Source organism: Cnephaeus nilssonii, assembly GCF_951640355.1.
Source record: "Cnephaeus nilssonii genome assembly, chromosome: 15".
Lineage (NCBI taxonomy): Eukaryota > Metazoa > Chordata > Mammalia > Chiroptera > Vespertilionidae > Cnephaeus > Cnephaeus nilssonii.
The window spans coordinates 24555412-24573266 of NC_137086.1; the positions used below are offsets into that span (position 1 = coordinate 24555412).

At 49.0% G+C, this 17855-nt stretch overlaps 1 protein-coding gene across 1 annotated transcript in view; it reads left to right on the top strand.

The window, feature by feature from the left end:
- The first annotated feature begins 13031 nt into the window (after positions 1 to 13031).
- EPAS1 (endothelial PAS domain protein 1) overlaps positions 13032 to 17855 on the top strand; it is a 78778-nt gene continuing 73954 nt past the window's right edge. The window contains exon 1 of the mRNA XM_079792013.1: positions 13032 to 13553. Within this exon, the coding sequence (XP_079648139.1) occupies positions 13528 to 13553 (26 nt within the window). The 5' untranslated portion in view covers positions 13032 to 13527. The remainder of the gene's footprint in view (positions 13554 to 17855) is intronic.

Below are 17855 nucleotides of genomic sequence, written 5' to 3' on the forward strand. Positions count from 1 at the left end.
TAAATCCTTTCAAATATTTTGTCAGGTTTCAAGTGGGAGAAACAGGAAAAAATTTTAAAGTACCTGCTCAGATGGCCAAAGTTTCTTTTAGGATCCTTTTTGAGCTGATTTTTAAAAAATATATTTCTTTATTGATTTCAGAGAGGAAGGAAGAGGGAGAGAAAGATAGGAACATCAAAATGATGAGAGAGAATCATTGATTGGCTGCCTCCTGCATGCCCCCTACTGGGGACTGAGCCCGAAACTGGGGCATGTGCCCTTGGCCAGAATCAAACCTGGGACCCTTCAGTCCGCAGGCCAATGCTCTATCCACTGAGACAAACTGCTAGGACTGAACTGATTTTTTTTTTTAAAAGTCATTTGTCTTTTAGAAGCTTCTGCATATTAATCAAAGAATGCATTCCATTGTTCCCTAGAGGTTTGGTATTCTCTCTTTGAGGGATGGTCCTGCAGGTGGACTTAAAACAAAGGTTTTCCTGATTGGCCATTAGACTTTTAAATTATTTGGCTAAGTTGATACATTTTATTTAAAAAAGCACAAGAGGAGGAACCAAAATGTTTGTATATATAATTAGAGTTCCTGAGGAAGAAACTTTTGTTAGGGGTGAAGGTCCTATGTCAAAGACAAATCTCTCTAAAAGCTTACATGGCTGGACAAAAAGACGAGATGTTTAGGTGATATTTGAATCATTTAACTTATTAAAGGCCTCTAAATATACACCAAAAATGCTTCCCATCCAGCTTGTTTAACATTTCCAAGATTCTCTAATTGTGCATGTAAATATACTAATTTTGGAATTTCCAAAGATCCCTGAAGTGGCCACTGTAATTCCAAATTGTTCTTTGTATCAGAAGTTCATCAAGACAAATATTTACCAGAGGATGGACAGTAAATCCAGCAGGCGTTCCAGAATGGGGTTGTCCCTCCCACGCAGAGTTAGAAAGAGAATGCCCCATTACAAAGACCAGTATCAGAGGACCCAAGAATAAAAGATCTGAACCTCAACGAAGGAGGGAGGTTTAGAACTGAGAGAATTCACCACTGGAGTCCCAGAGCACAAAGGGCTCCAGCAATTACCTTGCCTGGATCCAATGGTGGAACCAGAACTGAAGCAGAGTGTTCTTTAGATCGTACCACCCTGACGTCTTAAATGTCAACCTAACAGCAAAGAGTCAGGAGACTTTGGCTAGAAGTAAGTGGCAAAGATTTATTCAAGGGTCTTAGGATTTGCTAACGGGAAATACAACCAGGCAATAACCAGAGTGTTGCAAAGAAAGAAAAGCTGATGTACATTCTTGAGAGTCCTGCATTCTTAGCCTCTGGATTGTCCAAGATGATAATTTTCTAGATGTGCTGTGGTCTGGATAATGAATGTTAGGCAACATGGACATGTGGGCATTCTTTGCTAAATTCTTCATTCTTTCTTAAGCCCTTCAGAGGGTTATCTATAGGAATTTATGTATCTCCAGGCATTGATGCACAACTGAAAAGTTCAAAGTTTAAGTTCCCAGAACAATTAAAGAGTATCTTAGACTACTTGATTTTAGTAACTTAGCAGCTGGACTATAGTGACTCCATTTTATTTCTTCACTTTTTCTTCAAGCATGAACAAGACAAAGTCCCTGACCCCACCAAGCTGATATCCTGACGGTGGGCGACAAGAAACAAACGTGATTCCGGAGAGCAAAAATTCCAGTAGTTCAGAGGCCTGGAAGTCTGGGAAGACCCTGGGATTGATGGGAGGCAGGCAGACTGTGGAGACCCAGCGAGGGAGAAGGGGCAGCATGAGAAAGGCCTGGTCAGGGGCCGAACGCAGCAGCACAGCCTGAGAGGCGAGCAGAAGAGGAGCTTAGAGAAGGAGCAGCAGCTGCACCAGGTAAGGCACCTGGAATGTACTCTGCCCCTAAGGAGAAGCCACTGGACATAGGGTATAAACAAGGGAGCGACAGATCTCCCTTGCGATTTAAAAGATGACTCTGGCTGCTGTGTAGAGAATAGTCTGTAGCGGTGGCAAGAGAAAACCAAACAAAACCAAACAATGGACCAAGAGATAGGAGCCCTGGATTCCTCAACATGCTGTGTGTGATCTTAGATATGCCCCTTAGTCTCCTGTGTTATCTGTCCTTAAAATGCCAGTGGTCATGTCTATGCTCTTTCTGTCATAGAGACAGGGTGGCGGTCAGTGCTAGGCCAATTTAAAAGTTACTTTTAAAGAACAAAGGGCTATACAAAAGCAAAGGCGATGGTATTTTCTTTTCCCTTTGGTATAAACACTCACTAAATTCCATTGATTAAGTGGAGTCTGTATAATAATAACTCGAGTTAATTTTCTACATGAACCTTGTGGCTTCTGAGACTTCACTTGCGCGTGGCTGGTTAGCTAATTTGGTTAAGGAGGCCAAACCAGTGAGTGACCCCGGTGCCAGCCGGATCCTTTCCCTCCGGATCCATGCTGATCAGACAGCTCTCGAATGGATGTCACTGGTCACACCTGCCCCACTGTGCTGTGTTAAAGCCCACAGAGAGAGTGGCCCTTCCCCACGGCCAAGGCAGCCCTGTGCGAAGGCATGAGAGCAACATTGGGATTGGAGATCAGCTTCAAGCCAGCTGCATTGCTTCACTGTCTTCCAGGGTGATTTCCTCTCAGGCTAATAGGGGCAAGAACCTTGTCCTGGTTTCCTCACGGGGAGATGGGGAATCGACAGAAACCCTTGGGGGCATACTGGCAGGCTAGCTGTGGTGCCTGCGCTGAGATAACTCCTGTTGTCAGTGGATTGGGAAAGAAGGCACGTGACACATGTCACCCTGCAACCAGCCTGGGCCCCGCAGGTTGAATTGCAACAGAAGATAATTTTTCTGAAAATACATGTGCACAAAGCAGAAAGCAAAACGAAACACAACAGTCAGAAGCCAGACTTCATTCACATGTACTCTTTGGGTGGTATTTAGGTGATTTTTAGCCTAAGCACTGTGTATGTGTTAAAGCTCACCTAATCATCACATAATCCCTCCAAGTAGGTGTCAGCAACTGATATTCAAGAAGGTAATGGATTTGTCCAAGAATACAGAGGAATTCCAGAGCTGGGAATTGGCCTAGGTCAGCCTAATTCCAAGGCCTGAACAGCTCCATCCTTAGGCTTAGAGTCCTAAAGCATTCGCTATACTTCTCCATCATTCGTTCCATGCAGGCCCGCGCTCCAGACATCCTGGGAACCCCTCAGGCCAGAGATGATTGAGGACACGCTTAGAACTCTTGGGGTTGTTTTGTCATTCAGTCCTCCAAAAGACAAATAACCAATCATCCAGCAAGTATCATTTGAGGGCCTGGGTGAGAAGTCTGGCAGGGGAGACAGGAAGTGTACAAACTTGAGAATAATTCAAGAACAAGACACAGCCACATCTATGCCCAGTGGAGGGACAGTGCCAGCCACTGAGGAAGGAACTAACCAGGGGCTTAGGGTGAGGCAGGGACTATGTATACAGAAAGTGGAAGAGACCTGGCTGGCGTGGCTCAGTGGTTGAGTGTCAACCCTTGAACCAAGAGGTCACAGTTTGATTCTTGGTCAGGGCACATGCCCGGGTTGCAGGCTTGATCCCCAGTGTGGGGTGTGCAGGAGACAGCCGATGAATGATTCTCTCTCATCATTGATGTTTCTATCTCTCCCTCCCTCTCCCTTCCTCTCTGAAATCAATGAAAATATATTTTTTAAAAAAGAAAGAAAGTGAAAGAGGGTGATGCCATGGGCTCGGCTGCCACCATGGGAAAGCCAGAGGGCCTGACTGCTTCCCTTCCCTGGGCCTGGGACTCAGGGCCCTGGATCCCTTCAGCAGTCACCAACCGGTGGTCCGTGGACAACTGGTGGTCCGTGAGGTCCGAAAGGTTGGCGACCGCTGCTATGGAGCATAGAAGAAGGCCAGGGCAGAGCCATTGGGAGAGCCATGTACAGCCTGTACCCACATCTCAGACTGGCCCAGGTGAGTCTGGCCCCCACCATCCACTTTCCCTACAGAGCCATCCTCTCAGTGTGGCCAGCTCCTAGCTGATTATGGCTGGGTGACTGAGGCTGCCCGAGTTACCGGTGCAGGAACCGTGTTAGGAGAAGGGACTTCTTTCTTTGTGGGGGAGGCCCCTGGGAAAAAGGGAAAATTAGTGGGAAGGACAGATTCTTGTGGGGCCAGTGCAGTGCCCTCCAATGTGAGCTCCTCTGGGGTGACAAGGTGACAGGGTGTGGGGCTCAGCCGCTGGGTCTGCCTTGAGATTACAGGCAGGGAGGGAGGCAGAAGAACCTGCCCATCCTGTCAGGTGGGCCTCCCTCCCTCCTTCTCTCAACACTATTTTAAAAATGTAACCAGAGGCTTACGTTGTCCCACCCATCTGCTCAGGGCGAAGGGGAGGAAGTTTACCTAAGAGCCCTACCTTAGAGGGTGGGGAGGGGAAAGTGGGCTCTCCCCTCCAGCAGGCTAATTTAGCAATAGTAGAGAGCAGGGGAGAGGGGTCCCTCCTGACTCTAAAAAAAAAAAACACCTGTTAATTTTAACATAAACTGATTTTAAATGATCTCAAATAAAAACTAAGCTTTGAAATACACAGAATTGGTATTAACATAGTGTGCAAGATTTCATTTTTTAGTCCATTTTGAGACTATTCTAGCTTGCTGATGCTCTCCCTTTGGAGATCTATAATGGTATAAGGAACTATGATATTGATAGGATATTAACAACCACATCTATATATATAAAAGGCTAAGTGACCTTCTGACCATCTGACCAGCCAGTAGGTATGATGCACACTGACGACCAGGGACAGATGCTCAACGCAGGAGCTGCTGAGCTGCAGTGACTTTGCAGTGGTGGTTCTTGGATGATGCACCCCAGAACCAGAGAGGAGGGAGCCTAATTCCTCGTGGGGCCAAGTGACCCTATTTGCCTTTGACCCTATTGCACATATGTGGGTTATGTTGTTGCTGGGGCACTGTCGGCTGGGAATCTGGTTTACTGCTGAGCTGCTGTAACTGCAGACACCCTTTAAGCCATAGTACCACCCCAGGTGCTGCCAGGTGGGGAGGGACCATGGGAGGTTGGATCCAGGGCCCTGCATGTCCGGCCCTGCTCTCCCAGTCCTGCCCCACTGGCCACCTTCTAATTAATTTCCTTTCAATGTGCATGAATCCGTGCACCGGGCCACTAGTTGTATTATAATTTATAAGGTGTTTCTGGACATTGTATTGCATCTGATCCTGTCTACTTCACAATCCTAGGGACATCTTGCAAATGAGGGAGATGTTGACTCAGAGATGTGGCAGTCACCTAAGAAGTGGAGATCATAACCTGGACTCCAGGCTTCAGACTCCAAGCCCCATCCAGTGGGCTCCACAGCACCCTCCCATATAGAAACTTCTGGGCCTAAAGGAGAAAAGGGAGACCATTAAACCACCTCCTCTTCCAGCTTTACTCTAGGCCAGAGCACCTTAGCTCACACGGACCCAGTTCAGTTGGATCAAGCCCTTATCATTATATAGGGTTTTAGACTTTTCCCATCTCATGTCTCACTTAATTTTTCATCCTATAAGAAAGATAGGTTTCCTTTAGTTTGGAAGAGAAATAAATGTAGGAAGAATGGGAAATGGGATCTGTTTGTTTCTGACACCTTCTCTCAGCTCTCTCTGCCACACCTCTCCAGCATCTGTTCTTCCCATGCCCTCTCCAGCACCACCCCCAACACTGAGCACGGTGCTAGGTTCCTTGGCACTGTCCTGAGTGACTTCCAGCCACAGAAGGGGCTGGAGCATGACCTTCTACTTCCCTACACCTTTCCCTACAGTTCTTCATGAGCAGTCCAGCCAGGCCTGCGGACAGGGGCCCGTTCAGTTCTACTTTTTCTTATGCAGAGACTAATGGAAAAGAACTTCATCCCTGTGATCATCATGATTGAGAAGTCTGGTCATTGCAAACCTCAAAGTCAAAAGAAACTTCTGGAGAGAAATGATATATTCACTGGGAAAGAGGAATGGGCAAAAGGGGAAGAAGAAATGGAGAGGAGAAAAAGAAGGAAAGGAACAGGCACAGAGAGCAGGGGAGGGGCAGGATTGCCCAGGGCAATAATTGAGTGGAAACCCGCAGGCCTGGGGACTTCCTCTAGGTCCACTCTTCCCATTGGTAGGGATTTCCTCGTGCCCACAGCTCAATAACCCCTGAGTTGGACTGTGGGGGAGAATTTGATTTGCCTTTGACCCTATTGCACATCCCCAAGATGCAATGGCCTCCACAGCCACCCATTTATACTTCCAGGGCCATATATAAAGACAGCGTCCCCTCCAATGTCAGGGCTATAATAATTGGCTTCTTGCTTAGAGGGGGCATACTCGGGAGATTCTAGAATCGACAGAAAAATTTCCTCTGATGCATATGGTTATTGAGCAAAAATTTCGGTATAAAAGAAGCATGCATGTTTTCTAAAAATTGGGCTGAACAAGAAAGATAAATTGTTCTGGTGAAAGACTGAGCCAAAGGCTGCCCAAGTCAAGGACATCTGTGCTCTGTTCCACAGATGCTTCTACAGTTTGCAGAGCAATGCCAGTATACTTCGGTGTCATCACTGCCATGGTGGCCACCTAACTATTGGGAACAAACCCATGGTGCCCTGAGATGGCACCCGCTTTACAAGGTGCCTGTTTCCCTCAATCATGAGATTCAAAGTCTGAGCAGATATATCTAATTCAAAAAACCTGGGTCTAGCCCCGCTAGTGTGGCTCAGTGGTTGAGTGTTGACCTATGAACCTGGAGGTCATTGTTCAATTCCCGGTCAGGGCCCATGCCTGGGTTGCAGGCTCGATCCCCGGTAGGGGGTGTACAGGAGGCAGCTGCTCAATGATTCTCTCATCATTGATGTTTCTCTCTCTCTCTCTCTCTCTCTCTCTCTTTCTCTCTCTCTCTCCCCCCTCTCCCTCTCTGAAATCAATAAAATCTATATTTAAAAGGAAAAAGAACCTGAGTCCATATTCATACCCAGGTTTCCAGGGAGGCTGAGAGTACCTGGCATTTTTACTTTCTGTAGTGAAAGGAAGGCTTTGTTTTGTAATGTAAGTGAGGAATTCCCCAAACAGAGAGATGCTTAGGTCTAGATGCTAAGGGGCTAAGAAGAAAAAGAAAAAAAAAAGGTCCATTACCATAAATGAATGAAGAAAATGTATGGTGCAAGATGTATGGTGCACATTGCACATTTGGCCGACTCTTGCAGCAAGATGCCCCTCCCTCTTGTGGTCTCTCCATCACTTATTTCTGGGAGTCCCTGAAGCATTTTTGTTATCTGTAATTGCCATTTGCTTCCCAATCTTCCACTTCCTGTGATGTCCATAGTTAAGGCCTCCTTTAAAATTGAGTCAGCATCCTTGCCACAGCCTCCTGGACCCACCTTTTTTCTTTTTCTGGGCCATTTTTTGAATCTCTTCCAATGAGTCACCAGATTGTTGTGGCTTCTGACATCATCCTCATGCACAGACTTGACGGGGCCCAAAGGCCCCTGAAATAGTTATCTTGAACAAGTAGGATTTGTACCGTACAATTAGAAAGCAACGTTATTATTTTCTCCCATTAAACTTTTAAGTAGACTATTTGATGGATTATTGCATTCCCACTTTGCATAAAACCTCATTTAGGACCCAAGAATTTTCTAATCACTCTTAAATAATAAAAATAGACATTCCTTTGCTCATACTTAATCAAGTATGAGTTCAGAGTAATAATGAAAACTCTTAAGCTTTATCCTAAATTAAAGCTCTGTCTTCCCCAGCTCAGACCTCTTTCAGCCTGTGTGGACAGGAGGAGAGATGGTGTCTGTTACTTGCAACTTAGAATCTTGATGGATACAGTCATTTGTTCATTTGTTGATACATTCACACATTCATTTGGTCGCATTTACCGAGTGACCATTTTATGCCAGGTGCCCTGCTAGGCATTAAGGATCCTAAGATATTTCCTCCCCTAGCACTTCTGCTCCCATCCCCCTAATAGTCTACCTAAGGAGTAAGGAAGCTTTGTTGTTTTTGTGGTTTTGTTTTGTTTTGCTACCACAGGCATAATCTCTGGTTTTCTCTGGCCATAGCAGCTGTTTCCCTTGTTGGTGTCTTAGTGGGTTTTTTGACTTTTCCCCTGTTGATCTTCCTTCAGCTAGCCACTTGTGATCTACCGCCAATGGCATCTCCACCTTCTTCTGCTGAGATCTATTTGATGAAGCTTACATGGAAGGATCCCCTTCGACATCCTGGATAGGTTTCCTCCCGTAGATACCCATCTCTTCTGCAGACATTGTGTGCTGTACTAGATCTTGTGATGCTGCCTAGATCACTCTTCAGGAATGAAGGACATTCTCCCCCAAGTGCTGTTGTCAAAGATTGCACCCCTCCCTCGAGGGCAGCCCAATGTCTTGGAACCTCAGTGGAAACTAAGCTAGAAAAAGTCCTATTTTAACCCTTGTTAAAGGCTGAAGACACACTACAGGAATGGGAAGGGTATCTCTGTCCCCATTCTGTTATCATTCTTAGTTATCTAGGCTCCAGGCCCAATGTCATCATTTTTTACTCACTGTAGCACCTTCATTTCTGTTGTGCCTTTTTCTCTCTAAGGTGGGGCTGGTATGTCCTTCCTATTGGCCATTCCTCTGACATAGGAGATATTTTAACACCCCAGAGATATCACCCGCCAACCTGGAGGCCTGGTCAGTCTTTTCTGGGTCCTAGCAGTGGACATGGCTGGGACTGTAGCTTTTTCTGCTTTTTCACTCACTCACTCCACCTTTCCACCCACCACCACCAAATTCTTACAACACCTATTGTTTAAACTATATGATTTTGCTCTCACTTTTTATATTATTTTAATTAAGAATCTATAAATTGTCCCTAGCTGGTTTGGCTCAGTGGATAGAGCGTCGGCTTGCAGGTCCCAGGTTTGATTCCAGTCAAGGGCACATGCCTGGGTTGCAGGCTTGATCCCCAGTAAGTGGGTGGGGGAGAGTGCAGGTGGCAGCCAATCAATGATTCGCTCTGATCATTGATGTTTCTATCTCTCTCTCCCTCTCCCTTCTTTGAATTCAATACAAATTAAAATAAAAAAGAATCTGTAAATTACATATATGAATTTAAAAATAACTTTGAAATCATTACTACATTAAAAGATGCTTTATTGATTTCAGAAGCCTTAAAAAGTGAGTAAACGTGTAGGCATAATCTGGGAAATGCAGTGTGTATACAACTGAATTGTTTGCTCCTGGAGGGAAGGAGGTAGCTGGCTCTCGTTTCCAGCAGATGGATGCTTTCTAGTCTCCCATGGACCAATGACTCCTTCACTCTTAGTTGAATGACAGAATGATAAACAGACAAGACCTTTCATGGACCAAAATCTCATCCCCAAATTTAGGAATGAATGGAAGACATTAGTCTCTATGTTATTGATAATCCAGGTATGAGGTATGGGTGGCGCTGTGATTCTTTAAAATGGGATCCTTATCAGTAGGGGGGAAACAAAGCTTTACCCTTTTCTCAATAAACATCACAGAACTCTTTTTGAAAGATGACAACTTCTGGATTTGTCACAACATTTAATGGTGGCTAAGGCATATGTCTCTGTGAAATATCCCACAGCTTTGGCCTGAAGCCCAACACAGGGGGTATGGTTTCCTGCCCTGGAGTTCAGTGACAGGGAGTGTGAGCGACAGGTTTTGGGAATTCACCATTTAAGAGCTGGTTTTGTTTTGGGGGAGTAACATGCAAGTGTGAGGGAAGGGGGTGACTCAGTGAAAGCATTTCAATAGAGGAGGAACCATGGCCTCTGCCAGATAGGCCTTCCCTCCACCTCCACTCCCTGGCCTGCATGCTCTCTCCGGCCCAAAACCAACGAAATGGCCAGACCAGGGCCAGATGGGGAATCCTGGAGACAACAAACGTGGTAGGACCAGGACTAGTGCAGGGACTGGCATGAGAGCCCTCTTTTTCACCCCGGGAGCCTTCCTTGCTTCGATGCAGTGAAAGTTGTAAAACACTAAAGAAATAGCCAAGATCTCTTCTGCCGTTAGATCCAACCCATCCCAACTTGATGTCCAACCACATCCTGGACCACCCTGTCTGTATGGTAATGGGATGACCGACGCCCTCTCTCTCCCACCTGCCCACTTCATCCCAATTGCTGGCTCTCTACCCAGCTTGTAAACTAAGTCCTTATCTCTATTCATGCTCCTCTTAAGAGTGTGCTCTCTGGAGGAGAGAGGAAGCTAGAGACCCAGTCTCGTCCTCTGTTAAAACAAGAGGGTATTTCCCTGCTGCCATGGCCTTTGTCTCCAAGCCGTCCAGACTAGAGTTGGGAGACAGGTGGAGAGATTTGCTGGTAGATGAGCAGTCGGTCCCCATTTTAAGCAGCCTGGGAGCTTTGCTTAGTGGTGCCCTCTGCTGCCCTCTATGGCTAAAACATCAATGTCTCTAGAGACACTAAGTCCTGGGACCCAGCTTTCCCATCATTTTTTAAAGTGTTTCTTCTTTAGTTCTCCATGGGCTTTCAAAAGTAAAATGGGACACTCTAGCTGCAAGCCTTTGTCTTTATACTCCCAGCTCCTTCCTGCAAAGTTTGTTGAACTGGATCCTGGAAGAAATCTTAAGAGGTCATTGGGCCCCTCAGCTATGCTCTAAGCAAGGCTGGGTCCAAGACTTCTGGGAATTATACAGGCTTTTGGTGATTCTCCTGACACTGCCAAAATCCCAGATTTCAAAGTTACTCACTGGGATTTCCACAAAATCTGTCCAAGTGTTTATCATAGCTTGGGACCTTTTGCTTAGAGGGCACAATCCCAATTAGAAAGATGGGCAGGCTGGCCATGGGGAAGGAGTGATATTAATATGGCTGATATGTTCTTCAGTGACCTTTCACCTTTCTTCTTTCTTTCTTTTTTTCATCTCTAAAAAGCTAATTTCATAAGCGCTACCCTGCTGAAATGTCCTTTAAAGGTTGGAGGTGTTGCTTTGTGATTGGCAAGCACAGCTCAGGGCTCAGTGGTTTCTCCTTGCTCTGGCAGGGAATGGCTTTGGGCACCTGGAAAAGAACCTGTTTCTTCTCCCACTCCAGTCCCAAGTGAGATGAGTAAGCTTATTGCTGATTAAGGGAGAACCTGGTCTTACAATTTGAATTCCTCATTGAGATAAATGTGTCCATTAGGATCAGCTGGCAGGAGAAGCCCACTATGAAGTCACCCCCTTTTTGAAATCCACCAGCCCCAAGGAATGGCTCCCTAGAGAAATTTGCAATTTTTGTTTGAATGCCTGGCATTTGGTTTTAAAGTCTGCGTGCACAGTTCCCATTGGTTCTTGGAAAATGAGAAAATGTGCCTGATTCCCCAATTCTTTACAGGTTTTTTCCATCTCTCCCTAATTCTGCTTTTCCAAAGGCTCGTGAAAGATATCCCTTTCTGTTACCACGTGCAAGGAAAAAAATAGGTGTTTATTTTGTATTTTGGTGGTGACACAAAACTGTACTCCCCAAATTCCATTTAGATTATTTTTTTTTACATTTATTTTTGTATTGTAAAAATACACAGCCTTAAATTTACCATCTTAACCATTTTTAAGTGTACAATAGTTAAATATACTCACATTGTTGTGCAACGGATTCTAGAACTTTTTTTTATCTATATACCTGTTGAACACTTCTTCCCACCCCTTCGCCTGTCCCCCTTCAGCCCCTGATAACCACCTCTCTACTTTGTGTCTACGAATGGCTACTTCAGCTACTGCATATGAGTAGAATCTTGTGGTGGTCAAGCTTAGGGGGAAAAGGCACAGCACAGTTCCCAGTCCCAGGGAGGACCACTTCCCTGGCCCTTGCTTTCTCTGCTCCTCAACTCTGACCTGTGAAGCCTTTGGGCCCTCTCAGAGCTTCAGAGATTAAGAGCCTCCCTGAGCTATCCCTGCTGGATCCCCGCAATCTAGGTAGGGAATGGGTGTCTAGCTGAGCGCAGGGCAGGGGCTCAGGAGCGGGGTGAAGGCAGCATTTAAAGCGCAGCTGAAATATCCCTGAGCTCTCACCACCTGCCCTTTAGAGCTTCAGTCTCCCCACGCCTGACACTTGCGGCCTTCAATCGGACTCCGCAGACACAGCAGGCAGGCCTGCGGTCTCGTGATTGGAGGACACGGTGTCAACTCTTTTCCCGTGATAATACTGGGAAGCCGGACTCACTTGTCCAATTCTGAACTGGCCGGGTGGCCAGGCGTTGTGAGTAAGGTTTGACAGGCCAGACGGCTCAGAGTCCCTCTTCTCCTTCATCCCACTCAAAGCCGGTATACCTCCTAGCACAACCCCACAAGCAACCGAGGACAGCAAAGAAGGAGGCGCAGCCCCACCACAGTTTCACTACACTGTTTCCCCAGACTGGGCAGGAGCAGGTGATCGGTTTCCCCGTCTCTTTTCCCAAAAGGCAAAGTCAGGGCGTTCTGCCGGGGGGATGGGGGCTCGGGGGCGGGGTGGATAGCGCAGCGTCTGGGCCCCCAGCGCGGCAGCTGGAGCCCCTGGAATTATCCCCACGGGGGCCTAGGGTCTGTGCAGCGGGGCCCGGGACTGCCGACGGGCTCTGCCAAACGCACCCTTGCGCGGGACTCTCTCCAGGCACTCGCGTCCTGCCCTCGTCCGTCCCAAGGGCGCGGCGGGAGCGGGGAGGACACCAGCGCAGAGGCGCACTCCCAGAGACCGACTTGTTGCGGTCGCTGGGCCCACACGCACACTGCCCCTAAAGGGCGCCGAGTCCCACCTTGCTACCTGCCAACCTCATAAACAACCACCGCAACTGCGGGGGGAGGAGGCGGGGTGGGCGGGCCGCGGAGGAACAGGCGCTGGGGCGCGGGGGGCGGGCCGTGGCCCGGACAGCGGCGCCTCGCCATTGGCCGGGACCAGTGGGCTGCCCGGGCCCCGCGGGCGGGGCCTGTCCGGGCGCCCGCCCCGCCCCCCGCGCCCGCACGGCCCGTGCCTCCCCCGCGTGGGCCGCCGGAGCTTTTAAAGTGGGTAGGCAGCCCAGGGAGCCAGACCTTCGGGAGCGGCCCGCCGCACTGCTCCGGCGCCCGCTGCGCTCGCGCCCCGCTCCCCGCGCCGGCCGTACAATCCTCGGCAGTGTCCTGAGACTGTATGGTCCTCTCAGCCTGCGCCCCGGATCCTCCTAACTGCGGGCGTCGGGGCGACGTCTTTTCCTACGAAAGGGACGCCTCGGAAAGAGGGAACGTCGGTGCCCTCCTCTCTGCCCTCTTTTTGGCGTTTGACAGCCTCCTCCCACTCCTTCCCCCTGACCCCGCCTCCCGGTGCAGGTTCCTCCCTGTCACCTTTCTCCACTCCCGGTCCCCGCACCTCGCCAGCCGCCCGCAAACTTCCACCTGGCTGCGTGGAGCTCTCGGGCCTGCGAGCACTTAGGACCTTTCACACCGGCCGGACCTCGGGGAGCGCGCCAGGGCCAACGCAGGCTGCAGCTCCCACCGCGCTCGGCGTCTGCAAGGGCCACGGCGACAATGACAGCTGACAAGGAGAAGAAAAGGTAAACGGGCGTCGGGCCGGCCCGGGAGCTCGTCCGAATGGGGTTGGCGGGCTTCGGGGTCCCGGCGCGGCGGAGGGCAGCTCGGGGAGCAGTGCAGAGAGGTCTTTGAGGCCCGGGGACAGATTTGGAAGGGTTTTTTGAGGGAAGAGAGGAGCAGGTGCTCCGTCTGGGGACACGGTGCTGCAGCTTCGTGGAGGGTTCTGTGGCCCGAAGGAATCGGGAATCCGAGCGTGCACGGAGGCCAGGAGGCCGAGGGAGATGGCACTGCGGGTCGGAGGTGCTCCGCGGTATCTTCCCCCGCCGCTGCGCCCAACTCCCGCGCCCGCAGGTGGAAATGGTTTTCTAGGTTGATTTAACTCAGGTCAACTTTCGACTCTCGCATGCCGGGCAGTATCCACGTCGGATCCTTTGGGTCCTTCTAAACGAGTTGCTCTGTTCTCTCTGCGCCCCAAACTGGCGAGGGGTCGGAGGCGGAGCGCAGGGGCCAGGATGCAGCAAAGGGCCCCCAGTCCGGGCCTCCAGATCCCACCGAAGCTTGGAGAAACTCCCTTCCGGATACCCTCCCGCATCTTGACTCCGTGGAGAGGGGGTTAGTGAACCCGGCTCCCTCGCGGGGGCAGGTGTCTTGGTGCGCGGCGAGGTGATGGCTACACCGGGACCTCCCGGCTGGTCCCAGTGTTTCTCTCCGAGGACAGAGAAGGGCAGCCGCGATCTCTGCTGCCGGCCCTCACAGGCCTCTAGGCACTGGGTGAGAGGCCACTCAGGCCAACTCTCACTGCCCTCCTGCCCCCTCCCGGCCGCTCCCCGCCCGGCCCTCTCCCAGCTAGGCTGAGAGTGCAGCGCGCGGCCCGCACAGACCTGGGTACCGCTTTGCTTCCCCAGTCGTGCGCCGCTGGCCGCCTGACCCTCACTTCTATCTCCACTGGTGCTGGAACTTTCAGCCCCGCGCTTGGCGGCAGCTTGGCAGAGCTGGGGTTGGGGGATCGGAATGGAGCGCACCACCTGTTGAAGGGCCTGAGCCTCGGAGATGAGCTGCTGGGTGGGGATGGGGGACGCAGCGACAGAGGGAGGGGGTGACTGGCCTCGAGCTGGGGCCCCAAAGGGCTCAGCGCCTGTGTTGATTTGCTCCTGTTCTGACTTCCACTTGGACACCAGAGCCAAAAACCGTGTGGAAAGCTGCGGTTCCCACTCGGCGAACCGATAAGGATTTGATAAAAGGGAGTAAAATGCGCCTGTTCTGGACTGGCGCCCTGACCCTTCGCTCTCTGATCGCTGGGGGCAGGGGACTGAGCCCAGCTCCCTCTTCCAGACAGCAGCTCCCCGTCCCACATCACTGTGGCGCTCCCAAGCCTGGGATGGGAGAGGGAGCTTTGGCCCAGCCACCCTGAGCCCCCAGACCACGCCTCTGGGGCCTCGGAGCCCAGTGTCTTTGAAAAGCAGTGAGGCAGGGAGGAGAGTTTAAGATCCCAGGGCATTTTGTAAAACCAATGTATCCTAATTCAGAATACCAATAATAATGACTGAACAATCAAAAAACAAAATTATAGTCAGTTCCCATGCGTACACTCTCCGGGCCCACTCCCCAGGCCCCAGAACAGCGGAAGGAGCTTATTGTACATTTACAACTGTGATGCCTCTCGGTGAATGCCAGGATCAGACTGGTTCGCAGAAGGTAATCTTGACAGATATGCGACGTGTCAACTTCCCCCATGTGGCTCAGCATGGGTTCTGTGCTATTATGTGTATTAACTGTGGCAAGAAACTTGGGTAAATTATTTCAACACAGCTGGCCGTAGTGCCTCCTTCATTAAAGACAGAGGCAACCATAAGGGGCAGGGGAAAGTGGGGTAATCAGACTGAATTATTCGTGAAAACCACTGCCAGGATTGCCTTCCAGTTGCCTAGGAGGCCTCTTGCGGGGGCTACAGCACCCAGTGGGCCTGCCCTTTGCGACCTCCCTTGATTTTTGTGTCGCAGACTGGCAGGGCAAAGGGCATGCCCCTCACCACCCAGAGTACCTTGAAGGGTTGTCTAATTCTTGTTAGGATAATTGTGTAGAGACGATATTTACTTTTCATGTCTGGGCTCAGTTGGCTGGTGCAGGCTCCTTGCAGGACAAAGGTGTAATTAAAACATGTGAACTGATACACTGAAAGTTAGTGTTAACATGTAAGCGGCTCTCCAAGTGCAGTGTGCAGATGCCACGAGGGCTCTCACATGATGATTCTGCACATTAATTTGTAGCAGTTTTGATTCTTATGGTTCAGCAGAGCCATTTCTTCCCCCAAATTCAAGATGCACGGATACTTGCAATGTCCCTTCTAACAGCCCTTCAAGAAGGGGCAGGATCACGTTGTTCCAAAATGTTCATGTGTCGATGGGTACGTTAATGTTTAATAATAAAGAGTTTGCTTTCTAAGAGTTTGGCTGGCCGGCTGGCCTTGATAGAAGGTATCAAAGTGCACTCTTTGGGTGATAGTGGCGTTCCCGTTGATATCAGAGATGGTCAGTTGAAGCTGCCCTCACCTCTCAGCACTGATACGTCAGGAGTGAAATGGAGGCCTCATTAATCAAGGCTCCTGATTCCACGAAGAGCTGGCAAGTGTCTAGGTGACTAACCTTCTGATAAGACAATTTCTGAATCCCTTCCCTGGGAGAGAAGAGAGTCTGGAGGTTTTTAGGTACCTAGAGATTGGATAGTGGTTCTAGTGAATGTAAATGAGATCCTTGGATAGTCAGGGATCAAAGTCCATCCCCAAAGCCAGACCCAGCTCAGAACACCTTCTCCAAGGAAGGCTTAGAGTACTTAGTGTGGGGCCCATGGTGGAAGGAATCAGAGACATCTTGATCAGAAGTTTTCAAACTATCTCCTCCTCTCCCTGCCAGCTGGACGTAGTTGTTCCTCTGCTAAAATAAAACCCAAGTCCAGTTTTTTCCAGTACTGAAGGCAAAAATATTGGTGGATAGGTTTTCTCAATTTACGTATATTCTCTATAAATATCCCTTCAACATTTGACCTGTCTCTGTTGCATTATCAGAATTCAGGGATAAAGAATGGCTGTAGGTAGGTTCGGGCATTTTAACATTTAATTTGTACAGCTCTCATGAAGTTCAAAAGAATGCTTTGGCTAACAGGTTTTTTCAGTGTCACTAATGGAGCTTAGAATTATTTTATCAGGACTGTGGAAATCATCTAGTCCATTGGTCGGCAAACTGCGGCTCTCGAACCGAGGTTTGCTGCTCTGTTGACTAATGAGTTTGCCGATCACTGGGATAGGGGCTTAATCACAAGGAACAACAACAGCCTGTAATTATTGGAATCAAGAGTCTAGGTAAGTGGTCAGCAAACTCAGTCAATAGAGCAGCAAACCTCGGTGTGCAAGTTGCATGTGGCTCGCGAGCCGCAGTTTGCCAACCACTGATCTAGTCAAATGTTTTCCTTTCTGGATAGGACACGGAGGCCCGGAGAGATTAAGTGACCTCTAGTCACAAGGAAAGTTAGCTCTGGTAAGAATTAGAACCCTGGTTTATTACTTTCAACTAAGTATGTATTTTCCTGTTGTTGGCAAAATAGTACCTCCAGTCCTGAAGTGCCTCTAGACCAAGCATGTCACACTCGCATGCCTCATTTATTTGGCCCGTGTCAGCCTTTGAGTTTGACATGCTTGCACAGTTCCAAAGGATTGTGGTGCCCGCGCTCCCCAAACGCTGAACCTTAGAGAGAGGAGACTTGCTTTGCTAGATTATGAAAGACTTCAGGCTGCACCAGGAGGGATTCTGTTTGTTTTGTGGTGGTGGGGGGGGGGGAAATGGGGTGGGGTCGGGAAGTAGAGTTGGTGTTGGTCCCAGTGTCTGTAAACTCTAGGAAGTATGAATTCATTGCTTTAGTGCTCTCCCTGTATTTCACTTAGAAAAAACTTTACTTATATGTGGAGCTCATTAAACAAAACCAATGAAAGGGCTCCTCCCCATTGGAGCAGATTGCTTTGTGAAATGGAGAACTTCCTGTCAGAGGAGACATCCAAGCAGCTATTAGATTGATTCCTATATTGAGTTAGGTGGCATTTTCACTAGGAGTGAAAACCACAAGACTAAAACTGTTTCATTCACTTCGAATGTAAATCAGTCAATAGCTCATCCTCTCTGTCTCTCTCTGTCTCTCTCTCGTGTGTGTGTGTGTGTGTGTGTGTGTGTGTGTGTATGTATGTGTAGGGTGACCCTAACTTTCTAGGAATCTATTGTATACAATGTTTACACGTAGAAGGGACCAATCAGATCATCTTAGTGCTCCAGGACTTTAGC